At 39.5% G+C, this 27,899-nt stretch overlaps 2 protein-coding genes across 4 annotated transcripts; one reads left to right on the plus strand and one right to left on the minus strand.

Annotated features, from left to right (window-relative positions):
• Nucleotides 1-21: 21 nt before the first annotated feature.
• Nucleotides 22-16,702, minus strand: klhl6 (kelch-like family member 6). 2 transcript variants are annotated; one of them, XM_077579438.1, is made up of 12 exons: nucleotides 16,373-16,702; nucleotides 14,558-14,723; nucleotides 12,536-12,985; nucleotides 12,104-12,341; nucleotides 11,701-11,903; nucleotides 11,272-11,485; nucleotides 8,549-10,058; nucleotides 6,717-7,013; nucleotides 6,145-6,393; nucleotides 5,908-6,030; nucleotides 5,745-5,804; nucleotides 4,782-5,506 (listed from the first exon to the last, which is right to left on the minus strand). In XM_077579438.1, the coding sequence occupies exons 1-7, from the start codon at nucleotides 16,612-16,614 to the stop codon at nucleotides 9,751-9,753; spliced, it is 1,821 nt and encodes a 606-aa protein (XP_077435564.1). In that variant the 5' UTR covers nucleotides 16,615-16,702; the 3' UTR covers nucleotides 4,782-5,506; nucleotides 5,745-5,804; nucleotides 5,908-6,030; nucleotides 6,145-6,393; nucleotides 6,717-7,013; nucleotides 8,549-9,750. The 2 variants fall into 2 exon arrangements, with proteins under 2 accessions (XP_077435565.1, XP_077435564.1); XM_077579439.1 differs by lacking the exons at nucleotides 4,782-5,506; nucleotides 5,745-5,804; nucleotides 5,908-6,030; nucleotides 6,145-6,393; nucleotides 6,717-7,013 and adding exons at nucleotides 22-147; nucleotides 262-510; nucleotides 833-1,129.
• LOC144060182 (immunoglobulin superfamily member 3-like) lies at nucleotides 14,036-26,964 on the plus strand. 2 transcript variants are annotated; one of them, XM_077579437.1, is made up of 11 exons: nucleotides 14,036-14,144; nucleotides 14,547-14,623; nucleotides 16,495-16,601; nucleotides 19,401-19,766; nucleotides 19,840-20,256; nucleotides 20,941-21,345; nucleotides 22,672-23,031; nucleotides 23,092-23,463; nucleotides 23,997-24,377; nucleotides 24,452-24,859; nucleotides 26,523-26,964. In XM_077579437.1, the coding sequence occupies exons 4-11, from the start codon at nucleotides 19,550-19,552 to the stop codon at nucleotides 26,720-26,722; spliced, it is 2,760 nt and encodes a 919-aa protein (XP_077435563.1). In that variant the 5' UTR covers nucleotides 14,036-14,144; nucleotides 14,547-14,623; nucleotides 16,495-16,601; nucleotides 19,401-19,549; the 3' UTR covers nucleotides 26,723-26,964. The 2 variants fall into 2 exon arrangements, with proteins under 2 accessions (XP_077435563.1, XP_077435562.1); XM_077579436.1 differs by lacking the exons at nucleotides 14,036-14,144; nucleotides 14,547-14,623; nucleotides 16,495-16,601 and adding an exon at nucleotides 17,753-17,841.
• The last annotated feature ends 935 nt before the right edge of the window (nucleotides 26,965-27,899 follow it).

Genomic DNA, 27,899 nt, shown 5'->3' on the forward strand with positions numbered 1-27,899 from the left:
TTAGTTGTTTTGTTTTTTTACCTGAACATCGATATTTTCTGCGGAACATGTATCCGAAAATGAAGCCGGTAACCAAGATCAGGACAGCAGTTGTCAAAATTGGCATTATGTCAGGCCTGATGAAAATTCTAGCAAGGTATGTTTCGCCTGCAAACAAAAGTTGAACTCATCTCAGTGCAAAATCGTGTCAAAATTGCATTCCAATTATATGCAAGCACGGCTCGAATGTTACAATATTGCATTATTGTCGATTAATCTTACCAGGGAAGCAGTCCTTCGCACTGAACGTGGCTATTTCCTTGCTGAGAGGGTTGCTCACATCACATTGATAAACTTGATCGTCATGGTCATTGCTGAGAGTTATTTTTAAGTTTGGGCCAGTTTGCTCCTTTCCCTGTGAGCGCCACTTAAACTTTAATAAATGCGGACATTTGCACTCTGTTGTGCACACAAGCATCGCCTGGCTTATGTTGATCATCTCACAGGATATGATAGGTTTGGTTACTTTGTCTGCAAATAAACAGAAAAATTGCAAAACCTGACTGAATACACAACACACATATTTTAGAAAAAACAGCGTTCAGCAAACACTTGAACGTTCATCCGTGAAAGATTTGTGACCAAAGGGTCACATTTCAAGTCACAAATGTGCACCAAAGTACATTACAAGTCGTTTTTGGATGAGATGCTAGTCGACTTCATGATTACTGGTGACCTGCCATTGAGCAAGGCAATACAAGTAAATCTTTCTATTCATTCATGAACTCAGATGAAACAAAATCAATATTTCACAGTATTAATAAAACAAGTATGGCTGATAAGATAAACTTACCTATAACCTCAACCGTATACTTCAAACGAGCATACTTGTTGTCTGTCTTCAATTTTAAGTCATAGTTTCCACTGTCTTCATATTTGGCATTTTTGATAGTCAGTTCTGCAGTGTTCTGATCCAGAAAAGTTCTTTTCTCATATGTTGGGTACACATACGGACGTTCCTGCATGACATTAAACTCTACCACGTTGATTCCATCATGTACCCAGATAATCGCGTCTGGTTTTTTTGAGAGGTCTGGCACCAACATAATATCCTGACCCTTGAGTGCATATTTCCGATCCTGTGCAGAAACTGGGAAGGAGATAGATGAGGGAGATAAGGAGAGAGTTGTGTAAAAAATACTCACACAAATATGTCCGTGATTTTCATGTTTGTTAATGTTTTGTTGTATGCATATATCATGACATACCAATTGCAAAAGCTCAATTAAACTTGTGAGTTGTCGAATGTGAGGTTGTGAATCGGCAGGCATTTTTGTTTGCAAAACTCTTTATTTGAACAATGTAGTCCAATATGCAAAAATGCCAACCATCAAACAATCAGTTTTCAACACAAGTCAACATAACTGTTACGGGAACAGTAGTCAACCTATAAATATAAAATCAAACATAAAAAATACACATATAATTGTTAATTAAACAAAACTAATTAAAATAATATGACAGGGAAAAAAGCAGGACATATTCAACTCAATGAAAGGGGAAAATCCTTCTGGATGTTAGATATGGTTTGTACTTTTGGTCTTTTAATCAAATTAAATAACCTAATGTACATACCGAATTTGTTTATAACATTTCGAAAAAAGGGGTTAGATTTTTGAGAATTTGAAGAATTTTATTTAAAAATTTCATACGTAAAATTTGTCATTCTTTTTTTGAAGGATGAATCCATATGTTTAATGATCTCTTGATTAAGAGGCTGGAAACAAAGCGATCATGTCATGATTTGGGTCAGCTGGTGGGCTCCACCCACCATACACACCTGCTGCCCATCTTGCCATCAGACCTCAATAAAGGCCTGATGGACACAGCAAGGAGTGTCGGGTGATTATTCCGAGACGCCGCTCTCTTGACCCGACGGTACTCGTGTTACAAGTGTTTCTCCTGCTGCCCATGATTTACCTTTTTGCCGCCACTGTGCGTGCTTTTGAGTTTGTTTGTGATCCGCCTGTGCGCGTGAGTTTGTGTTTGTTTTCGTCCGCCTGTGTGCGTGATTTTGAGTTTGTTTGCTATCCGCCTGTGTGCGTGAGTTTGTGTTTACTTTTGTCCGCCTGTGTGCGTGATTTTGTGTTTGCGATTATCGCCACATTAAATCAAAGTTGTCCGCATCCCTGCCGTGGCTCGCCTTCCTCACTGCATCTGGGTCCTCCCTTCTCAAGCCGTGACAGATCAAAGGAGTGATCCAAAGATGACTTTAAAATCAGAATTCTGTGAATAAAGTGAGAATCCTGCCAAAAGTGTTTTTTTTTCTCTTTACTGGCCCTAATCCTCTTCCGTATGAAACAGTTCAATGTTTGTCTCTAAAATAAATTAGATGATAAATGCATACACGGGATAAACAAACACATGGAAATCGTGGCTATGTTTGTGAATTTGAAAAACATGAAGAATGCGAAAATGTGCGTGGCTCTGAAAAACACATAAAACTGACAAATATGTTTGTGTGAACAATTTTGAGACAAATCTCTTCCCATAGAGGAAGATGCAGAAGCAGACACACTAAATAGCTGCTTCACCTCTGCAAATATGAACCGTAGTAATAATACATGCTACATGCTATGAAACATATAAACATGACAGTCTATAAGTGTTAAGGTAATAATCTTCATGGTTTTCATCCAACACATAAAAACTTTTTAAACTTACCGATCCCGGAAGTAAGTACGAAATAGACCAGGCCAAGTTGGCAGACCATCATCAAATATTCACAAAAGTAAATCGCCAGTCTTCTATTTTACTTTAAAGCGATGAGCTTCTTCGCTGAATACACTAGATAAGCTAGGGTGCGGCCAAGCAGGTATATATTCTTTCACGTTCACCTTTGCCCCCGCACCGCCGCTCCTTTTGTATTCAGTGAAGACGCTCTCCGTTTGTATCACATCCTTCAAAGTAAAACATAAGAGTTCTAGGTGAGGGGCCAGAATTGACCCTTGCGGCACCCCACATGTAATATTTGCCAGCGTGGACTTAAAAGCACCCTCCTGTACAAACTGCTGTCTATTTTCCATATAGCTTCTTACCCAGCTCAGGCCGACGACTCTAATCCTCTATCTCTGGAAATTGGTCCAATTAATCATTCAATAAATAATTGTTCATTATTAAATTAATAATCAATGGACTCATTAAGTTAAGGAGACTCAAACTTAATATTTAAATAAATTCTAAATAAACCTGCAGAGCACCACATCTATTTTTGACAGCTTTATCAGGATAACAGATGAGAACCTCTTTAAAATGAAGGCTGTACCCTTTTTACAATTTTGTGAGTTCTTTGTCCAGCTTAGAGTTTACCATAAATTGATGAAACACACGCACATGCAGTATACAATCAGGTTTTGATTTTGTGCACATTTATTTTCTAATCTATTTGGGAAAATTTACTTAGAACTTAAACAAAGCAAATAACTACTGTGAAAGGAAATAAAACAAGAACTAAAATGATAAAATAATCAAAGAAAAACAAAAATAGGAAAGGAGGAACGGTCTTCATTGAGAATTTCCTAATCAGTCGAACATTTCACATAATTGCTTGCACCAACTGGAACAATCTGGTTACTGTTTGCAAAGTTGCACTTACAGATGGTCTGGTGTTGGTCCGAGATGCACAAAGCCTGGATTGGAGGGTCGCCAAGCCGTTGTTTGAAGAAGATTTTGATTTGATTTTGAAAAAATACATTTATTTGCCGCTCTTATTTACATTATTTTCCTAAACACACAGGTCGGTAAAGAACAATTCAATAAATAGACAAAAAAATAAAATGCTTTCACAGCAGAACATCACTAAAACACAGCACCTCTTCATTCACATCGCACAGTGCCCCAAGAAGATGGAGAGAGAGAGAGAGAGAGAGAGAGAGAGAGAGAGAGAGAGAGAGAGAGAGAGAGAGAGAGAGAGAGAGAGAGAGAGAGACGTTCCTCAAGGTGTTGCTCGTTACCTGTGTGTTTGTCAGATGAAAGTTCTAGCATTTGATGTTTTGTCTGCGAAAAAAAACGTTGAACTCACATCTCAGTGCAGAGCCGTGTCAAAATTGTTTTCCAATTATGTGCAACAACAGCGCCTTAAATATTACAATTGCAGTGTTGAGATAAACCGCAGGTTTACATTAATTGCACATTTTAATGGACTATGGAGGAGGCGGGACTTCCGACTTTCGGGTTTTCACCATCAACTTTGTTTCCGTTTTCCTGAGAGCGGCATGTCAACTTTAATAAATGTGAACAATTTGCATTCTGTTGAGCAGCACTTTTGTTCACATAATTCTCAAAATAAGAGTTGCTTCAAGCTGCTATTTTTTCACTCTGTTTACAGTAAAACCGACATGTTTAAATGTTGTGCTGAACTCCCGTTTCCACGCATGCTGGTGTGAAGACCGAATAATGCTGAGGCCTGTTTGGACTTTGCATCTCATGGCTAACATCATGTTGTTCTACTGTACCTGTAGACAGCAAAGCAGTTGAGCTAAGTAGTGCAAGCACAAATTCCACAATTCCACAGATTTTTTTTAAACTGGTGATTCTGCCCATCCCACTTCTTGATGGTTTTTATTTAAAATGCTCCTATGTCCACATAGAACTGATACATATTCCCCATGACACACGGGATTATAAACAAAAAATATAGTGAAAAATATCGCCAGGCACCCCATTCCCACATCTGGACAGAGCTAGGGAAGCCTCACCATCTCACCACCTCATGCACCATCAAAAAAGTCAAAACAAAAGCACATGAGAAAATCATATTTTATTATGCGATCATGATCAAAACAGGTGACAAAATTTGTTTTGTTTTTTTCAAAATGCAAATGCACACACATCTGTGAGTAAAGTATACATTTGTATTCCAAACAATTCAGTGAGTAAAGCTTTCATTTGCAGACAACATTATGCGTCATTGCACCTAATAAAAAATTAATTAAGACAATTCAACAAAGGGCAAAAGGGCAAAATAGCAGTCATCTGATTTAGCTTACCTGTGAATCATTGACTAATATTTACAGTTTCTGAGTTCAAAGGGCATTCCCGTGCATATACTTCCTGGTATAAAGTTGGGAAATGCTAACTTCCCACCTTCCTCGAATGCAGCATTAGGCAACAGACCTTGTCATGTACTCAAACACATCCATGATGCCTGGTAGGCCATAAATTGGACCAACACCACGACTAACATATCATGGCGCTTCATATTGTACCGTGGCTTCATTCCAGTAGTTGGGGATCGTCTACAATTTGAATAGCAGGTCACTAATAAGAAATTGTCTACTTTTGTATTTTTGTCCCTTCCATCTCTCTTATTTTATAATGCTTCTTGCCAGGTTCCTTTTTATTCTGCTTGGTGAAGGACGTGCCTCGAAAACAAAGAAAACACCTTTGCCTTAATTTTTTCCAGACATTAGAGCTTCTTCAGAACCTTGCTGAGCGAAGTCATCTCCACATTTGGCAATGTCCGTAGCTGTGGATTAAGCACATCAGGAATCAGTGAGGGTCATTTTTTAGCCCTGAAAAAGCAGTTACTCTTTTAAAAAATGGCTTCAGTTGGAAGATATTACAATTACATATGTTGGACTGAATTATAGTTTAATATTAGATTACTAATACAATTTTGTACTAATAATCAACAATTAGCGTTTGGTTAACTGGATCTATGAAAAATACAATGTCATTTTAAAAACAGTGTCGATGACTCATACCTTTTGCAAGAGTTCTTTGTCGTCTACTAGAAATCCTTTTCCTTATTTTTTGCAAACATACTGCAAAAGTGGGAGTTCACACAATTTAGAAGAAAAAAACGGGTTAATTTCAAGCATGCTCATCATCATGGTTTATTGTCAGTGTGTGTGTGTGTTTTTTTACCTGAACATCGACATTTACTGCAGAACATGCACACGAAAATTAAGCCGGCAATGTACAGGAAAGCATTTGTCCAAATTGGTGTTCTGTCACGCCTGATGGAAATTCTAGCAACGGCTGTTTTGCCTGCAAACAAAAGTTGAACTCATTTCAGTGCAAAATCGTGTCAAAATTGCATTCCAATTATATGCAAGCACAGCTTGAATGTTACAATATTGCATTATTGTCGATTAATCTTACCAGGGAAGCAGTCCTTCGCACTGAACGTGGCTATTTCCTTGCTGAGAGGGTTGCTCACATCACATTGATAAACTTGATCGTCATGGTCATTGCTGAGAGTTATGTTTAAGTTTGGGCCAGTTTGCTCCTTTCCCTGTGAGCGCCACTTAAACTTTAATAAATGCGGACATTTGCACTCTGTTGTGCACACAAGCATCGCCTGGCTTATGTTGATCATCTCACAGGATATGTTGGGTTTGGTTACTTTGTCTGCAAATAAACAGAAAAATTGCAAAACCTGACTGAATACACAACACACATACGTTAGGAAAAACTAGCGTTCAGCAAACACTCAAACGTTCATCCGTGAAAGATTTGTGACCAAAAGGTCACATTTCAAGTCACAAATGTGCACCAAAGTACATTACAAGTCGTTTTTGGATGAGATGCTAGTCGATTTCATGATTGCTGGTGACCTGCCATTGAGCAAGGCAATACAAGTAAATCTTTCTATTCATTCATGAACTCAGATGAAAAAAAAGCAATGTTTCACAGTGTTAATAAAACAAGTATGACTGATAAGATAAACTTACCTATAACCTCAATCGTATACTTCAAACGATCATACTTGTTGTCTGTCTTCAATTTTAAGTCATACTTTCCACTGTCTTCATATTTGGCGTTTTTGATAGTCAGTTCTGCAGTGTTCTGATCCAGAAAAGTTCTTTTCTCATATGCTGGGTACACATACGTACGTTCCTCCATGACATTAAACTCTACCACGTTGCTTCCATCATGTACCCAGATAATCGAGTCTGGTTTTTCTGAGAGGTCTGGCACCAACGTAATATCCTGACCCTTGAGTGCATATTTCAGAACCTGTGCACAAACTGGGAAGGAGATAGATGAGGGAGATCGGGAGAGAGTTGTTAAAAATTACTCACACAAATAATGCCGTGGGTTTGTTAATGTTGTGTTGTATGCATTTATCATGACATAGTAATTGTAAAAGCTCAATTCAACTTGTGAGTTGTCGAATGTGAAGTTATGAATCGGCAGGCATTTTTGTTTGCAAAACTCTTTATTTGAACAATGTAGTCCAATATGCAAAAATGCCAACCATCAAACAATCAGTTTTCAACACAAGTCAACATAACTGTTACGGGAACAGTAGTCAACCTATAAATATAAAATCAAACATAAAAAATACACATATAATTGTTAATTAAACAAAACATATTAAAATAACATGACAGGAAAAAAAAAAGCAGGACATATTTGACTCAATGAAAGGGGAAATTCATTCCGGATGTTAGATATGGTTTGTACTTTTGGTCTTTTAATCAAATTAAATAACCTAATGTACATACCGAATTTGTTTATAACATTTCGAAAAAAGGGGTTAGAGTTTTGAGACTTTGAAGAATTTTATTAAAAATTTTCATACGTAAAATGACACTTATAGAAGGTTTGTCATTCTTTTTTTGAAGGATGAATCCATATGTTTAATGATCTCTTGATTAAGAGGCTGGAAACAAAGCGTGCAAAGGCGTGATCCAAAGATGCACATCCTTCCAGAATAATTGTCATTTTTAAGGAAAAACGGGCCTTTACACACGTGAATTAGAGGGTGCCACCGGAGGGGATTTTCACTCCAGTCTCATCCCACTCCCACAGGAAAAAATCCTGTCCCTTCCCACACCATAGCAAAAAAATCAATCTTAACCCCGGACATTCTGCTTCCGTTCAGAATGACTTCCACTCTCGTACAGCTCTTATTTTGGAGGGGAGCGTCAAAAAACAACAACAACAGCAAAAAAACGCATCAGTCAGAGGTTCTTTCCATCTCCGTATGCTCTCATTAACTTTTGCCAGTGACGAGAAAAAAACTAGTTTGGCAAGATTCTTACTTTATTCTCAGAATTCTGACTTTAAAGCGAGAATTCTCACTAATCTTAGTATTATGACTTTAAAATCAGAATTCTGAGATTAAAGTGAGAATCCCACCAAACGTGTTTTTTTCTTCTTCTCTTTACTGGCCCTAATCCTCTTCCGTATGAAACAGTGCGATGTTTGTCTCTAAAATAAATTAGACGATAAATGCATACACAGGATAAACAAACACATGAAAATCGTGGATATATTTGTGAATCTGAAAAACATGAGCAATGCGAAAATGTGCGTGGCTCTGAAAAACACATAAAACTGACAAATATGTTTGTGTGAACAATTTCGAGACAAATCTCTTCCCATCGAGGAAGACGCAGAAGCAGACACACTAAATAGCTGCTTCACCTCTGCAAATATGAACTGTATTAATAATACATGCTACATGCTATGAAACATATAAACATGACAGTCTATAAGTGTTAAGGTAATAATCTTCATGGTTTTCATCCAACACATAAAGACTTTTTAAACTTACCGATCCCGGCAGTAAGTATGAAATAGACCAGGCCAAGTTGGCAGACCATCATCAAAAATTCACAAAAGTAAATCGCCAGTCTTCTATTTTGATGAGCTTCAGAGAAGCTAGGGTGCGGCCAGGCAGGTAAAAATTATTTCACTTTTAACTTTACCACTACATCCTCGCTCCTTTTACTGTATTCAGTGAAGATGTTCTCTTTAAGTAAATGGAGCATTAAGTAAATGGCTGAATATAAAAAAAAGGCAAGAAGCAGGACTTGGAAAAACGCATACAGGGGGGAAAAAAACATTCAAAATACAGGCAGGAAATAAAGAACATGCAGAGCAGTAAAGGCAGCAGAGGTGGCGGAGTCAAACCTGAAACAAAAGGCACGGTTAGGCATGGCAGCTGGTAGAGCAGGTTTGGGATACTTCCAGAGTGAGGTCAGCGAATTACCTGGTAAAATGAGTCACATAAGTTTCTCTAGGTCTTTGTCATTATTATTATTATTATTATTATTATTGTTATTATTATTATTATTATTATTGTTGTTGTTGTTATTGTTACGACCAGTTACTTGACTGGGTGATTTGTGTCCTGTGACTCGTATATTAACTCATTCACTGCCATAAATTCATTTGGACTATTTCTATTAGTTTAACATTTTTTTCCCACTTTTGTCAACAAGATGAAATGAAATGAAAGCCTAACCTAATTAAAACCTAAACCATAAATATGTTCTAATTGAAATGTGTTAAGAGTCCCAAAGACGTATTTATACGTTTTATGTGTTTTTTTGTGTTTGTTTTTTAATGCTAGAGCATACAGAAGACTTTGATGCAGGCCCTCAACTGCACAGAACGGTTGAAGAAATGGTAGATATTACAAAAACGTCCAACAGGTGGAAGCAGAGCAAAAGAGATCAACCAGGGCCATGTTGAAACAAAGCTGTTTTCCCAACAATTTGAAATAGATTTGTGAATAATGATGAAACTTAGCTATATTCTAATGCTAATTGCTGCAAAACGGAAACAGTAAAAAAAAAATCCTGATGAAAGAAGAGACTCTAATCTTTCTTTTGGTAGGTTCCATGTTTTTATAGCAATAGAACACAACATTCTGTCTGTTGGCCTTGCAAAATCTGTCAAAATCCAGTAAAACAGACGGAAGTGAAGGGGATTGCGATAGTGAAGATGGCTGGGAGTGAACGAGCATTTGTTTCAAATTCTTTGGCAGTCAGACAATGGTTCTTCTACTCTGTGCGAGTGTGTGTATGACTTCAACAATGTTACACTGCCATGGTGCGACACGCCCATAGGTAAGGCGCATTCTTCTGTCAACATGTTTTTGTCAACATCCCAGCACATGACTGTGGAAATAACGTTGTTCTTGTTGTTGCGGCCTCCTGTGATGAAGATTTTGTTGTTGCAGGCAGCGATGGCGCAGCTCGCCCTTTCGCCCAGACTGGTCACAACGGACCAGGAGTCTGACTGAGGGCTGTAGCAATACATGGTGTGCATAGCGCCACCTGTGGCGATAAAGAGGATTAGATTATACACCCGCATCTATAGGTACAATGTAATTTTGTTTTTTGTTTTTCTAATCGTCTATCCCAGCTCCAATTGGACATACAATAGAGACAAACAGCCCTTCATGCTCACATTGACTCCTTTGGACTATTTAATGGTAAGGAACCCAACTTGTATGTTTTTGAATGCTGAAAAAAGTCAGGGTCCTGTTTGTTGTTTTTTTGTGCCCTTTCTGAAATGCCTTGTTTAACAGAAAAGTAGTGCTTTGGCGCTGTCCTGCGGCATCTTGATGCCAAGGAAGTATGTTGACGTGAGGGGAGGAGCTTCTATGAGACAGACCAAAACCTTGTCTAAAAGATAAATAGTGCATTGGTGCCACCTTGTGAGGCAATTATAAACCTTTTGGAGTGGGTGTCAATTACACACCCACGGACGCTACTGTTTGAACCCCTGCCTATTTGAGGCTCGGTATGCACAACTTCACCTATTACCTTTTTATGTGGATCCTATCTTCAGCTACGTCCTGAAAACACTCACCTATTGGCATATTTTTGTGCTTTTTTTGCAATGGCCTAAAATGCCACAACTTAGTGCCAAAGTCCTGGCATAATCGAGCACTAGGTATTTTTTACAGGTGAGAAGGCATCATATTCAAATAGACTGGAAACCATTTATTTTTAAGGACGACGTTGTAAGATGAGTTGGAAATGAAATTATTATTTTTATTATACATTTTATCCTAATTTTCGGGATTTCTTTTGTGTTTCGACGTTTTATAGTTCACTTTTTAAACACTTTCTTTTAGGCCTTTTTTAAAATACAATTTCAGATGTTTTTGGCACGTACATTTTATGGTAATTTTCTACATTTTATATATACTTTTTGAACGTATTCTTTTCTGTGTTTTATTTAATACATTTTCTTAATACTTTTTTTGTGGGGCAATTCCAAAAGCCCGTTATAGTAATTTTCTGACTTTCTTCTTTTGTTTTTAGACATGTAATGGTTACTTTTTGACCTTTTTCTTTTCATCTTTTTTTCTTTAATTCAATTATCTGACAGTTTTGGCTCTTTCATGTACGTACATTTTAAGGTAATTTTCTGCTTTTGCTCTTCCTTGTTGGATATTTTGATTTCATTTTGAAAACGTTTTCATCTACCTGTCATCTCTATTACAGTGGTTTATCATTCACATAGTGGCTCAAAACTTGCCAACTACATAGATGCATTTCTTGAAGCTGACAGCATTGGTGCACTTGGTTTCGATGGGAATTGGTGCCCGCAGCTCCCAAATGTCCGTTCCGGGTTTCCAGCATTGAACCAAATCGGTCGCCAGCTTTCCGTTGGGCCCGCCGCCAATCACGTAGATCCATCTGTCGAAGCTCGCGGCAGCAAACGAGCTCACGCCCACTGCCAGTGGCGCCACCTGCACCAATGAAATAGGGCAGCGGAGTCATGTGATGTAGCATAACGGAAAAAACAAATGTGACATAGTTCCATCCAAAGCATGTACAAGCCCTCGCTGTGCAACATTTTAGGTTTCATAACAATTTTCACATAAAATCTATGTAGCTGATAATGGTGCGATTTATTGATCTTTTTGCTAAGGAACTATGAGAGTAAAATTGGGGAGAATCTTACCTGCGTCCAGCGGTTGTGAAAAGGGTCGTAGGCCTCTACGGAATCAAGCCTGCGCACACCATCGAACCCGCCCAGTACATACACTCTCCCTCCGTGGACGGCCATCTTGTGCCGCCATCGGCCTATTATCAGAGGCTCGATCGGGATCCACTTGTCCAGGGCTCCATTGTATTTCCAAACATTCGTCTGGGTCTCTTTACCTCCTAGAGTAGGATTCGACAAACATTTTCCTTTTGCTCACACTTTTTCCTCCTGTAATACGCTGCTAATGAGACAGTTAAGACAGACACAGAGCTGTGTCGTCGGCCCAGAATTTTAGCTCACTGGTAGCGCTCTACGCTCCCACACCGAAGACATGGTCGCTACAATGGTTTAAAAGATATTTTAAAAATCCAAGTCTCACCAGATATATAAAGTTCATTGCGGAAGGTGGCACAAGCAAATTCCACCCATTTCTTGTTCTGGGCCTCCTCCTCCATGCTTGTGCCTGGTAGCCTAGCAACCTCGAGCCTGCTGCGTCTGAGCGGGTCCAAACATGTGACTGTGGAAATGAAGCGGTCGTCTTTGGTGCAGCCCCCAATGATGAGGAACACCTCTGATAGAAAGTGGTGCATCCGTGGTTTGGTTCGTTCCGAAACCACCTACAACAAACATTTTACAAAGCTCAAGGTAAAATATTAGAATTAAGTTTTAACAGGGAAGCCCAGACTTCCCTCTCCCCAGCCACTTCAACCAGCTCCTCCAGCGGGATCCTAAGGCGTTTCGTTTTTTCTGTATGCAACTTTGGAAGAAAAAGTTTGGACACCCCTGCTTGAGCCCATGTGCGGATACTAACCTCCCTTCCCGAGAGGTGAAAGGTGCGAGCCTCCTGCAGCAGAGGGAAGGTCTCGCTGCAGCTGCGGATCAGTTCGTCGCCCTCCACTTTGTCCACAAAGTACGCCGGCTCCAACAACGGCAGCCGCACGTACGAAAGCAACCTGGCCAGTAAGCGGCGCCGGCCGTCCTGCTCGGCTCTCACCCAGCGCATGAGGCCCTCGAAGACACACTCCTCGTACCTCACGTCCAGATCGTCACGCTGCAAAATGTTCTCCAGGGACTCTGCCGCCACTTCCACAAAGTCCTGCTGATGGACCATCTGGGAGAAGTGGGAGGCGATGTAGTCCTGCGCCTTGGTCTTCAGAAGGGAAAGCACGAAGCGGTCCGCCAGGTTCAGGATGCCAATGCAAGTTTCCGGTTGCAGGGATTTGCTCAGGTAGCCAACACATGCATCCACCACACGCACAAACTACAAGAAACAACACACGCGACTTCATTATAGCAATTTTAGGAAGGTTAAAGGATTTTGTACAAATTTTGTACTTTGTGACAAAATTGTGGGTGTTTTAAATACACACACATGAACAATCGTACTCCATTTTGCATTTATATTTGTGTGTTAATGTTTATTTATTTCATCAACACCCTATTTATTACTTTGTCCTGGGCTGGGACAGGGCAAGTTAATAGTACTGTACATATTGGTATGTATAATGTTAATGTGCCATGAAGATGATGAGAAGGTCATTTGAAAAATGCATCCCGATAAAGTTACTAGTCACAAAAATGTAGCTAGTAGTATATTGTAGTCCAAGTGCCATATAAAACAAAAAATAAAGATGTGTCAGGTTTTATCCACCGCCACACGCCATTGCCTGTCACTGCAGTCTACAATACATAAAAAATACAAGTCTAATTCTATTTTCACTTTTTGGTCTTGTTGAGCAAACACCCCCGCCTTTTTTTTTCTTTTTCTTTAAATCCGGGACTTGACAGATTATTTTTAAGATTCGCCTTGTCTTAATGATAACTTTGGATAGGATCATAGCATATGGATATGAATATGGATACTTTTTACAATGAGTCCGCTCGCAATAAAAAAGTGAATTAAGTCATCCAACTGTTTCTCTCATAGACCTTTTAATTATTATACAGGCAAAGTTTTCATCAACATTTTAACATAACTTTCACAGGTATAAAGAAGTTAATTACTGTATTTTAAAATACAACTAAAATATTGTACGTCATACGTCATACGTCAGTGACACGCAGCGTGAACGTGAACAAGTTTGCAGAGTCATACTGACTTCTAGTGGCGCTTTGGGGTATTGCTAGAGTTTAGGGTTTTCATTTACTGTACATGTATATATTCACAAGTTTTATTTCTGATGGTAGAAAGCATGAACAAGCCTTTTGGGCTTTGTAATTGCATTGTCTATGTCTTATAAAATAATTAAATAGCAGGTAAAGTACAGTGTTTTTTTCATCATCATTTCATCTCCTTCAAGTTTATGCCTTGGCCACCAGAAGGCAGTATAATACTGATATATCGACCAATCAGAGCGCTGCAGTTGTAGGCCTATTTGTTTTTGCCGAGGATAAAAAAAATATATACACTGTATATGCCTGTGAGTATTGTTATAAAGTTTGTCCTAATTTGTTGCCCCACTGTTTGTGTTTAAATATCTGATGTAGTTATAGATAAAGAGTTATACTTGTAACTGTGCAACACTACTTGGTTTACTCACCTGTTGCGTGTTAGCATTATGCTAAGCAGATTTTTTTAAGCCAAATTATGTGATTGTTTTAAATTCAAAATGTTTACTTCTCATCAATTTGTGTTTAGTTTGACAGTAAATTTCAACGTTTGGCACCTGTATCGTGTTTTGCTTGACTTTTGAGGTAGACAATTTCGGTATTACTACTTTTTGGGGACAGTTAGCTCCTGTAGTGGCTCTCAAAAGATCGTGTGAATGTCCCTAATCTAATAAAGTAGACAGTTAAAGTGTCCATTTGTGTATTGTTTTTAGGAAATGCTTACCTGGAACTGACTGGCTGCTTCCAGTACATTCTGCACATTTGACTGAGTGAGGAGGGCCTGGCTGGTGTAAGTATATTGCAGCAAAGTCTGCATTGTCTCGCTGTCCAGTCCTTTCATTTCCACCCTTTTCTCATGACTCTCCCTCAAACCACTGCAGAACATGGCCCTGAGCAAAGAAAAATACAGAAAATTTTCTCATTAAGGCCTGAGCATGTGTTTTATTGTGCTCGAATTGCCTTTTTTTTTTTTATGGCTTTCCGATAATCAAAAACTCATCAGTTTGCAGTCATGTCCAATTGTCCATCCATGTAGCTAGAAATGTCCTAAAATCCTGCCTCCCTAAGACAGTTTCACTTATCAACATGAGGTTTAGTAGGCAGGCTTATCATGATTATTCTCAAAAGTGATACCCTAAAACAGAGGTCTCCAACCCTGGTCCTCAGGGACCGGTATCCAGCCTGTTTTCCATGTCTCCCACAGCCAACACAGTTGGAGATCGTTATCAGCCTTCTCCAGAGATTGCTGATGAGCTGATGATATGAATCACCTGTGTTGACTGTGGGAGGCATGGAAAACAGGCTGGATACCGGTCCCTGAGGACCAGGGTTGGGGACCTCTGCCCTAAAAGACACAAATTCTGCCATTTTTGGTTTGAAGCAACCATTTTTAGGATCTTTTTGACCATTACAAAGGGTCCACAAAAAATTATTTGTCCTCGAGATATTGACCGGCTGTTACCAAATTGGTACCTTGTCTTCTTAAACCGAAGAATTTCTGTTTTTGTAATTTCTTGTGGAAATCATGGTCCCCTAATCCATTCTTCCCTGACAACACAAAATTTGGTAGTTATGTCATACAGCAAAAAAGCCTAAAGACATCATGCTCAAAAAAGACCCTTCAATCTGTCATTTCAATTTTTAGATTTTGTCCGATTGCTACCAAATTTTAACCACACATACTATTCAGGTGGACAATGCTAATTTGCAAGATTGTATTTTTTATTGTCATTGTGTGAAATTTGATGACTCATCATGAAACAGGAAACTCTAATGACTCATATTCACAAGGTCAGATCTTGACCAAACGTTTTTACGTGTGATGAAGGTCCTGTGGTGAAGATCTTCATTAATATGTTCCGCCTACTGACAGAACTGTATACTTCATCTGGGGGTGGAGAGGCCTGTAGCTTTAATCTTCCTCGGGTCTGACTATCAGGTAGTGGGAAGGTCCTCTTGGAATCATTGTTTTCTATTAATTTGTCAAATAACTTTCTTTTTGCAGGGTGGTCTGGAAAGTAAAACAAAATTAAGTACATGGGTTGACACAAAATTAATTGTCAGCCATTTTAGTTTGAAGCAGCCATTTTGAGCGCTTGTATGAACTCCTACTAGAAATTTTGCCCAAATGAGCCCAAGCAGGTATCCTAGATAGATGGAGGACACTAACTTTGATGACCTACTCCATCTAATGTGGGTGGAGCATAGCATAAAGTTTTAGTCATTTCAAAGCTCTATTGAAACCTAGTTTAAAAAATATATATATATATATATTGCGATCAGTTTTTCCAATGGACACAAAACTGATGTTTATGTCTAACAGGATGAATGCCTGATATTTAACAGGAAGTTTTGGTTTAAGAAAATTCCAAGGCTTTACCTTTAGATTTTGCCCAAAAGAGGCCCAATCAGCACCATGTCTATAATGTGGGTGGAGAACGCAGCCAAAGTTTAACAATCTGAAACAGGAGTTGCGAGGGCTTGCCCATCGCCACTTGCAGTGTTTATTCCTTTTCTCTTTTTTTCTTCTTATTTTTACCTGAAGTATTGACTGGCCGCAGCAAGGATGGCTCTGTGGCAAGGAAAGTCATGTCCTTGAACACACACGACCACGTCAGTCAACTCCAGGTTAACTCGCAAGTCCTCCATGCCTCTCTGCAGTGCCACGGGCAGACCTCCATCTTCCCAGTGGTATTCTGTGGCGCTCTCTCTCTCTGGGTCCAGGTCGTCCCCGGCGAGAGACAAGGGGCACTCTGTCGTCCTCTCTAGTGAGTCGCTCATCTTCACATGCTCTTCTGAAACTCCCACACAAAACTTGTCTGTGTGTGCACCTGCACTGCACAAAAAACAACCCTGTGGTTTTCTTGCAAGTGTGCTGCTGCTTCTTAGCTGCTTTGCAAAGTTCCTATTTCTGTTCTGTCACCAACTTACATATGTAGCAACATTTGTTTTTAGACACTTCCTCTACTGAGGTTGAGCAAAATCCCCCTGCTTTGTTCAGAACAAACTTGATTTAAAACCATAGCCAATGTGTATTTTTTTATTATTATTATTATTTAAGTGTAAGAGTTTTGCAAGTTACTTTTGAAATATCTTCATAATAAGTGCAAATATGTAACAATTGTATTAAATAATAAGATTAATAAAAGTAAACCAAATACTAGATACTGCAGTAATCTGCAAACTATAGAGTATTATATTATATATATATATATATATATTATATCTATTATATAGAGTAACTATAGAGATTACTTTATTTAAGCAGTAATATTCAGTGCCAATAGGTGGCAGTATTTCGTTGGCATAAAGTCTTTATTAGTCTGCATTTAACTATTTTATATGAATAATTAGATGTTGATGAATATATATATATATATATATATATATATATATATATTATTTTTTTTTTTTATATATATATCGTCTTTTAAATCTAAAATACATTGAGCATAGTATGTTTTCATTACTTAGAAAAAAAATATTGAGTCCCCCTTCCCTGTTTCGGTTACACAGATTACTATCATATCTTCCATTATTATTATTGCTACCATTATACAGTCGTTATTGAATATATTTTAAATTGTGATTTTTAATTGCCTATATTCATTTATTATAAACGTGTTACAGGTATGTCTTTTTTTGATAAAATATATGACAGTGCTGTTGACCTCTTTGTCCACTAGATGCCAATGTTGTCATTACGAACAGCCTATGAATTATTTGATAGATAATTGGGCATTACAATTTTTGGGGGGCACAGTATTGGTATTAATAGCTTCAAATACCCCGCTTATAATAAAACAGGGACATTTAATTGTGAGTGACAATCAGACTTGTGGTCAATATGTTGTGCGCAGGATATATTTCACACTTCCCCTAGGCTGCCGACAGGAAGCACAAGCCACTTTTAATTCATGTGAAAACATATTTTGACACAGTCAACAAGCTGATTCAGGATGCTGCGCTTTCTTTTGCTCCTGTGCATGGCAACACTTTTGCACTTTGGTATGTGTTACATTGAATTCCTGCTGTTTAAAAGGACTCTGCTTAGGGATCGTGCAGATAAATCTATTTATTATAGATTATTATCATTGTATTCGAGATTATTTAAAAGATGAGCAAAATATAATTTATTAGATTTTTTTTTTTTTTTTTTTGTATTTTAAAAATAGGCACGCTAAATTATTATAATTTTTTTTTTTATTGGGTATTTTGTATTTGACTCCAAACACGGAATTTTCTGCCAATTGATTGTTTACTATAACAATTTTATTAACTACAGATTTTAAATATTCTTAACGGCCACTTTGTAATAATTTGAGGATTGATGAAAATGTTTAGTATTATGTAAATTCTGGAACTAAATGAATGAATGAATGAATAAATAAATAAATAAATAAAAAAGAATGCCTACCTCTAAATAACCACTATAGTTTTAAAAAAACAATTATCTACCTTCTGGTGGATCATCTCATTTTATACCTGCAACAAATCAAAAATGATACAGATTTTTACATGCCCCCATTCATTATTTAAATGAGTATTTTGTCATATTATGGAGCCACTCAAGTGACTTGGGGGTAGGAAATTTTCATATAAGAACTAGAAAGTTTCCCGTTAGGATGAGAAATGGGAGACCCTATAACTATATGTAACTTGCATTTCTTCAAAGTAAAATATGAGATCACTTATTTTAAGTAAGCTAATATGTTGGATTTAGACTAAGAATTTCTGCGAGTGATTGCCTCTTCCCACCAAAATGTTTTTACAATGATAACTTAAATTTAAAATATACCATGATCTATGATCTCAAAATAATTTAACTCATTCACTGCCTTAAATTAATTTAAAATATATATACATATATATATATATAAAAAATTAGGGGCGACAGGGAATTAATTTTTGTTGTTGTAATTAATCGTATGACTTCACTAGTTAACTCACGATTAATCGCAAATTTTATATCTGTTCTAAATGTACAATGAAAAAAATTCTAGGATTTCATACTCTTGTTAACAAAAGTGGAAAAAAATGTTAAACTAATAGAAATGAGTTAAAATGAATTTTTGACGTTTATAGCTGTCAATGGCAGCGAATGAATTTAAAGAGAGAAAAAAAGAAGAAGAAAGGATTACTAAAAATTTGGGGCGTCAGGTGATTCAAAATTTTTAATTGTAATTATTCGCATGACTTTACTAGTTAACTCATGATTAATCACAAATTGTATATCTGTTCTAAATGTATGATAAAAAAAATCTAGCTTTTCATACTATTGTTAACAAAAGAGTAAAAGCATATTAAACTAATAGAAATAGTTCAAATGCATTTTTGACGTCTTTAGCCATCAATGGCAGTGAATGAGTTAATCTAATTTCAATGTCATCTTACAACATTACTCTTAAAAATTGCAGATGATTTGTTATTTAAAAAAAAAATGCACTAAAAATGCTAGCAAATAGCAGAGCAAAAACTCAGGTGGAGAAGACAATTTTCCCCTCACATGAATAAATAGAGATACAAGATTTTTGGGGCTTTTAAAAAAATTTCTGTCCTCCACTCAGGAAATGCCTCCGTGCTGACCGAGATCCAGGCCGGGCCTCTGTACCGTGTGACGGGCTCTCGGCTCTCCATCTCCTGCAACGTGAGCGGATTCGCCAACGTCAACTCCAGGAAGGAATTTGAATTCCGCGTCACCAAGCCTGCAAATCCAATGGTCCTGAACATCATTAGCACCGAAGACCCGGGCTTTAGTTACGCCGTGTACCAAGTGCGAGGCAGCGACATCGCTTTGACGCATGTGTCGTCCAACTCTGTCCTCTTTGAAATCAAAAGTCTTCAGAAAGATGATGAGGGGGAATACGACTGTGCTGTAATCAACCCGGAATATATTTATGATGGAACCTACAGCGTAACGACAACAGTTAAAGGTAGTCAGTTGCCTTTCATTCAAGACTAAGATTGTTGGTATCACGGTGCTTCAGTAAATTCTTGTCTCCACAGTGATTGACGACTCCCTGAGTGTTTCATCAGCCGCCACCACCTCACTTCGCTATAACCAAGGTGAAGCGCTCACTTTAACGTGCCAAGCGTCCAGCAACACCGTCCAGCACACCCATCTGTCTATAGCCTGGTATCTCCGCAAGGAGGGCGCAGACGATGATTCACTCATCATCTCCCTGGACCGAGACTTCACTATAAGGCCCGGCATGGAATTTCAAGGGCGCTACCAAGTTGGCCTGATAAAACTGGATAAAGTCGGAGAGGCCACATACAGGCTGACGATGGATCAGTTGGAGCCGTCGGATGCGGGCTGGATCTACTGCCAGGCCCAAGAGTGGATTGAGGATCCTGACTTGTCCTGGTACCCGCTCACGCAGAAAACTGCAGAGGAGACCAAGCTGGATGTCAAAAAAATAGGTCATTTTTATTTTCTTTAGCACTAGAGATGTTGTTTTTTTCAGGACCGATACAGATGCCAATTCTTAGTAGTCAAGGACGCCGATAACCGATATTTGGAGCCGATAAAAAACAAAAAAGAGGGGGGGGGGTATTGGTGTCAAAATAACAAAAAAATACAAATGACAATTTTGACATTCGTGTAATGTCTTAAAAGCATGTTTATTGAACACATTTTCAGACTTCAAAATGTAAAAGTTTTTTTTTTTAAATGTTCCTCTTAAATTTATTCCAAAATGTTCAGGGAGCTTTCAAGGTTATCAGTACGTCTTAAAAATTGAAATGACAATTACTAAGAAATAGGGGTGTTGGAAAAAATCGATTCGGCAATACATCGCGATATTACAGCGCGCAAATTTCGAATCGATTCGATATGCGGCCGAATCGATTTTGAAATATCTATTTTTTATGGAAATATTCAACAAAACGTCTTACTTAGGGATGGATTCACAGATTAAGCATGGAAGGCACACCTGTAGTCTCTGTAAGTGGGCTATCGGTGAGGCCGTCTGCTTAAGCACACCATCTGTTCAACGTTTTTGCTCTTCCTCTTCTACTGTGGCTTCTTGACAGAATGTGCGGTGTGCTGTTTATCTCACTATGGCAATTTTTTTTTTTGGACTTTTTTTTTTTGTGGCTTAACAGAGCTGGCGCCAGACAAGTTTTCTGTGGGGGTGAGACTGTCGGCGCAGCCGACATCTCTGCAAGAGGGGCAGGAACTGCTGCTTACATGCAGTGTTGACACGCAGAACCCGGAGGAAAAGTTTTTCACTGTAGCTTGGCTGCGGGCAGGTGTCGAGCTAGCCCGAATCGGCCCCACGGGCGTTCTGTCTGTGAGCCCTGAGAACGGTCGACGAGAAAAGCAAGGAGAACTTAGGGCCAGCAGGATCGGGGACAGAGATTATCGTCTTGTTTTGCAGCATGTCAGCACTGAAGACCAGGGAGGGTACGTGTGCAGAGTGTGGCCCCAAGAAAGAGGACAGCATGGCAACTTTGTCCAAGGCCATGCCCAAGACTCCAGCGCGTTGCTTGTTAGCATCTCAGCTACAGGTCACGTTTTTATTTTCTATCCAAATTTATACCACCCGTGGTTTTCACTGGTTGTCAGTCACATGCCAAAGAAACAAGCTATAACCCTAAACTTGAATGTCATTGTAGTCAATCAGTAACAATTGCAGAAAACACGGTAACAATTGTAAATCAAGTAAAAGGGTCATCACATAGCGCCTTGATTTACAATTGTCCCTGTGCCTTTTATGTATACATTTGGAGTGGTGTGAAGTGGAGGTGCTCATAATCAATCCATCCATTTTATAGGGCTTGGCTTCATTAGTGACTGTATATGTCAACATAAAAACATTTAAAAAAAAAAAACACCATTCACAGTCACTCACATTCACCTATAAATAATTTTGACTTAAATAAAAAGCATACTTGACTCAATAAGCCACTTTCAGCAGTAAGAAGCAGTGACAATGACATGTTCCATGCAGCCCCACTAGTCTAAATGTGGTATTTTGATTAATATTGCATTAGTGGAATAGCAGCAAAATCCAGTATCAGAAGGCGGCCATTTTGTCATTTGCTGTTGACTGAAAATGACATCAGATTTGCTCAGGTCTCGGTAACAACCAATCAGAGCTCAGCTTCAGAAAACAGCTGAGCTGTGATTGGTCGTTGCCTGAGAAACTGTGATGTCATCTTCAGTTGACAGCAAGTGGCAAAATGGCCGCCCCCTGAGATGGATAAAAATGGCTGGATTTTGCTGCATAACTCATAATCAACAAATGTAATATTAATCAGAATGTTATGTTTCGACTAGTGAGGTCACATATAACATATTGTCAAGAAATGTTTAAGGTTGACGTCTCCTTTAACGTTTTGTCTCAAATTTATTTGATAGTTACATTATTTTTAATGTACAATTAATACCTTTAAAAACACATTATGCGATTTTTGTCGACTGAAAATGACATCACAGGTAGCCTAATAACCAATCATGGCTCACCTGCTTATTAGTCATGTGACATTCACAAACTGAGCCATGATTGGTTGTTACCTGAGCCCTGAGCACACACGTGATGTCATTTTTAATCGACAACAAGTAGCAAAATGTGTTTTTAAAGGTGTTAATTGTACATGGAAAAGAATGAAGTTATCCAATTAATTCTATACAAAATGTTAACTTTATTGCTGAAAATGGCAAAATGAGTGTTTTGGAATACAACAGCATACAAGGAGAAAATCTGCACAAGCTCCAGGAGAACTTGCAAACCCCTTACAGGAAGTTCGGAGCCTGAAATTTTGAAAAAGCTTGTTGTCATCAACCTGAACAACAAATTGTCAAAATTCACACCTTATCTCTTCTCATTACAGCCAGTGGACTCTCAGTCGAAATGCAAAACTCCGCACTGGTCAACGAAGGCGGCACGTTGACACTAACTTGCAAAGTCCACGGCTTCAAGGGCCAGCTGTCCGTCAGCTGGCAGCGCAAATCAGCGCAGATGTCCACGTTCACCAACGTCATCGGTCTAAGTCAGGAGGGTGTCGCGGACACGCCCGCCGCCGACGTCTCAAACCGAGTCGCAGCTACGCGTCCCACCAAGGACACTTTCGTCCTGGAGCTCCATGAGATCACGCCGGCCGACTCGGGCGCGTACCAGTGCGTGGTGTCGGAACGGAACGAACAGACCAACAGCCAATCAGAGACGACCACGTTGACGGTGGCACCTATGGGTTAGTTTTCGACTCGGCGTGTCTCTCCATCCTTACCAGCGCCGCCATTTTGTGTTGCAGATTCCTTTGTGAGCGTGAATCTGATAGGCCGCAATAGCGTTGCGACTGTAGGAGATGATGTGGAATTGATGTGCCGCGTCAAAGGGCCACCTCTCGCCATGACGCTCACCTGGAGCCTGCAGCGCGGCGGCTCAACCTTAGACAACATCTTGACGATGTACTATGACGGTGCCGTCAGTTGGTCCGGAGAGCGCCAACGTTACCACCTTCGGGTTGCCAACAGTCCCAGCGAGAGGACATACTATCTTCTCATTAATGGTGCCAGCCATAGGGAGGCGGGGAGCTACCAGTGCCGGGCGTCGGTTTTCCAGAAGAACGTGTACAAGAAGCTGTCGCCATCCAACCCGCTAATGATCAAGGTGCAGAACCCAGGTGAGAGACCCAGTGAAATCTACTGATTTGTGAACACAAAGAGCTTTTTCGTTGTGGTCCTGTTTTGGGGCATTTTTTTATTTGCATAGCTCATCTCAGATACGAGGCGTTTTTTTATGTCAAATGGATCGATTGAGCTCTTCGAAACGTGGGAAACGTCAGTAGAGAATAAAATGTTTCTTGAGGTAAAGTGCTTCCAAGAGAGAAAGGACGTTGGCCATAATTCACGTTTCAACTGTTGATTCAAAGCAGATATTGTGGAAACTCAGACATGGTTAACATGAGACTGTCTAAATAATGTATTTCTTTGTTGCTCAGATTAATGGCACAGGCATGCTCTTTTTGACAATGAAATGAATACAAGCAGGCTAGCATATGATAAATGACTCAAAGGCATCCCAACATTGTCATTGTATTGACTGAGGGTGGTTTACTTGGTTTTAATCAAACACTACCCTGTCAACACACACGTGGGTTGGATATGGGCTGGTGAATGGGTCCCAAAACCTGTTACCTGTCTCCCCATCTCTTAGAGAGTGACCTCATTCTGACTCCCACTCCTGCCCTGACCAGAAATATCAACAGTGACGTCACCATCAAATGCTTAATTACTTCATCTCGCTACGGATCCTCTCGTTACGCCGTTACCTGGATTCGACAGCAACGGACCCAAAATGTGACCGTTTTAAGCTGGGATCGAGACTCCTCGGTCACATCGACTGCGGATCACAAGCAACGGATCAGCATGCGGCACACAAAGGGTCCCGGTTTTGAGTTGACCATTCGGGATTCTCAGATTTCAGATCAAGGTTTTTACGTGTGCGAGGTGGAGGAGTGGCTACAAGATCCTCGTGGAGAATGGTATCATCTCCCCCCAGTTTGTGGAACCATTCAACTGACACTCATTGAGCCTGGTGTGAGATTTTTTTTTTTAAATGCACCCAAACTATTTTGTTTCTGGATTAACTCGGATTTCTCTTTTGTCCAGCCAATGATCTTCTTTTGGATGCCAAAGAGCAGAAGGTCCTTGCGAAAGAAGGAGACAAAGCGCAACTCAAGTGCGAGTTGATCTCCGGTGCATTCGGCGAGTCCTGTTTCTATAAAGTCACCTGGTTTTACACCAGACTCGGATCTACTCCTGTTCCGCTATTGGAGCTCGATCATACGGGCCTACTGAAGTATCCGGAGAGCAAGAATCTTCACGACCTGCAGGGGAGGCTTCGTTTCTCCAGACCCAACCGGAGCAGTTTTGGTCTTGAAATTCAGAGGATCCACGACGGGGATAGCGGGACGTACCAGTGTCGGGTGGAGCAGTACCAACTTGCGCAAGAAGGCCGATGGGAGCAAAAGGCGTCAGTCGACGGTGGTCCCATCTCTTTGTCTGTAAAAGTTACAGGTATGATTAGGATTTTTGCATTTTATCTTACTTTTTTTTTTCTTTAAACTGATACCAGTACAAGTATTCACTCTTTGAGTAATCACCGGTACCTTTTGATATATAAAATTTCATTGTGAGCAAAAAATGATGATTCGCCGATGTGTCAAACCACCTCAGAGGAGGATTTAATCAATGTCAGATCTTGTTTGCCTTATGTATCGGTGGCTGTTATCGGCAGCCTACACGAGTACTCCATCCATCCATCCATTTTCTTGACCGCTTTTCCTCACAAGGGTCGCGGGGATGCTGGAGCCTATTCCAGCTGGCTTCGGGCAGTAGGCGGGGTACACCCTGAACTGGTTGCCAGCCAATCGCAGGGCACACACAGAGACGAACAACCATTCTCACAATCACACCTATGGACAATTTGGAGTGTTCAATTAACCTGCCATGCATGTCTTTGGAATGTGGGAGGAAACCGGAGTACCCGGTGAAAACCCACGCAAGCACGGGGAGAACATGCAAACTCCACCCAGGAAGGCCGAAGCCCGGACTCGATCTCACGTCCTCTGCACTGGGAGGCGGACGTGCTAACCAGTCAGCCACCGTGCTGCCCTACACGAGTACTGATACCTTAAAATAAGGTTGTTTTCGGCACCGATACCAATACCTGGTGTATGGTACTTACTCGCCCATCCTTAGTCACATGGCACATTTACTGTCATGCTTACTTTTTTCATTGTATTGTTTTATGTGGCCTAAAAGTGTTTTTCATACAAATATTTGCTATCGTTATTTCTTAAGTTACTGTTAGTTTACGGTGCTTTCTGACTTCGGTACAGTTTTTTGTGAATGGCCTAGTACCTGGCGATTCGATTCGAATCACGATTCATGGGTCAAGATTCGATTCGATATCGATTAATCCCGATACGCTACCCTAAGTAAGACGTTTTGTTGCATATTCCCATAAAAAAATGTTTAAAAATCGATTCGGCCGCATATCAAATCGATTTGAGAATTGTGCACTTTAACATTGCGATATATTGCCGAATCGATTTTTTCTAACACCCCTAGTATACCAATCATTGTACAGGCAGGGAACAAATGTGCAAAATTGAAATAAACCAGGCTAAATAGATAGGACATAGAATCAAAATAAAATAAAATAAAAACATTGGCAAATGCAATAGAAGCAAAATTATAATGTGCATTCCATAATAAAATGCATATTTAGACTATGTTTATAGTTTTTCAGGGATTGGCGAGTACTGAGTACAGTATCAGTATCGGGCCAATACCTCATACTTAATTTCAATGTATCGGCACTCTAGTATCTGCCGACCTCTTGTGGCTGCTTTACGATCAGGACGGTAAAAGAATATAATTTAATTTAATTTCATGAAATGTTAAGGGAATATGCTATATTGGGATTTATAGGTCTTTCTTTAAAATTATCAGTCATTGTTTTCATTTTTTAGGAAATTTTATATATCAAAAGTACTAATGGTATCGGTACTCTATCGCTGACTACTAAGAGTATTGGTCTGAAAAAAAGTTGAATCGAACATCCCTATAGGTTTTATGAATGATGAATTTGACTTAAGTAGGTAAAAGCAGGGAGTAAAAAAACTTGTATAGTGTACATGTGAAGAAGTCATGTGACTCTTTACCGTCTGTGCAGGAGAGAATGAAGCCAGCTCCGGATGTCATTCAGGCATGTGGATCGGCCTTCATGTGGCTGTTGTGCTCTGCTCATTGTTGATCATACTTGTGCTGGTGCTCAAGCTCCGTCGGGCCAAGACGTCCGAAAAGAAGCCAGGTCAGTCGTTGTGGACAGAGGAGCATCTGAAACTGAAAACGAAACTCAGTGCAGAGGACTGAAGAGTCACCTGGGGGAGAAATATAACGTCAACGTTCAATTGAAGTCATGTTCAGTTTTCATTTTAGGTTTGCACCCCCCCTCCCCACTGCAGCTCCACCTGCTGGATAGAGCGGATTAGTGTGTTACTTGGCCTAGTGCAAGTGCGGAAAATAATCTCCACTCACAGTATGTCACCCAAATGTAGGCGTGGTCAATGTCTCAAATCTGTATTAATAAATCAAAATGAGTTTATAGAATGGAATGTGATTAAAATTGTCTACTTTCTACTCCTATCAAATGTGAAAAAATGTGTAAAAAAATATAATAATATGATATTTTACAGTAATCTGAAAGAAATTTAAATAAAAAAAAAATACTAATAATATTATATATATATATATATATATATATATATATATATATATACATATATATATATTTTTTTTAATGGTAAGTGACAAAATCTCAATGTGTTCTCTTGTCCAATTCTCCAAAAAGTCAAATGCATATTGATGTGAATGAACCATAAAGCAGACACCTTGTTCATCTGCCGGGTGTGAAGACGCAAGTGCGGTCCAAATGAAATATCGCTCTGCATGACGACGTGCAAGGATGTGTGCTGACTGTGTGGTCTGGCGCTCTTCAGTAACGTGCGTCTGTCTTGCGTGCGCGTCTGTGCGAGTGCGACTCATATTTGGCCAGACGGTGTTTCGACACCACGTCACATGACCTCCTAAAGAGGTTAACCACACACGTGGGAAGAGGAGAGCAGAGTTTTCTCTGCGTTTTAACTCTGAAAAACTATAGTTGGACTTTGAAATTTGTGCGTGCGAGCGCGTGTGAGTGCTTTCCTAGTCAAATGTATTTTCCTGCTATGGCTGTCTGCAGCACTCTACATCAGAAATGAAACAAGAAGTGTGAGATTAAATGCCTGCCTGAAGGATTTCCACTTGGGTAAACAATCTTAGCCCACTTTTATTCAGCATCCTCAAACTGTCGAATGACTCAGCAGGTTATTTTCTTCAAACGAGCCGCGGGAAGATGGAAGGGCAGAGCGATGTTTCTGGACATTGCCTGCATCCGTTTGAACCTTTATTAGCTGTGCAGGCAATGAGTAACAGGGAAACATTCATAATTGTCATGTATCATGTGCAGGAAACTATACCAAAAAAAAACTCATTGGATTCAATGCACTAT

This window comes from Vanacampus margaritifer, chromosome 11, assembly GCF_051991255.1.
Source record: "Vanacampus margaritifer isolate UIUO_Vmar chromosome 11, RoL_Vmar_1.0, whole genome shotgun sequence".
In the NCBI taxonomy this organism is placed as follows: Eukaryota; Metazoa; Chordata; class Actinopteri; order Syngnathiformes; family Syngnathidae; genus Vanacampus; species Vanacampus margaritifer.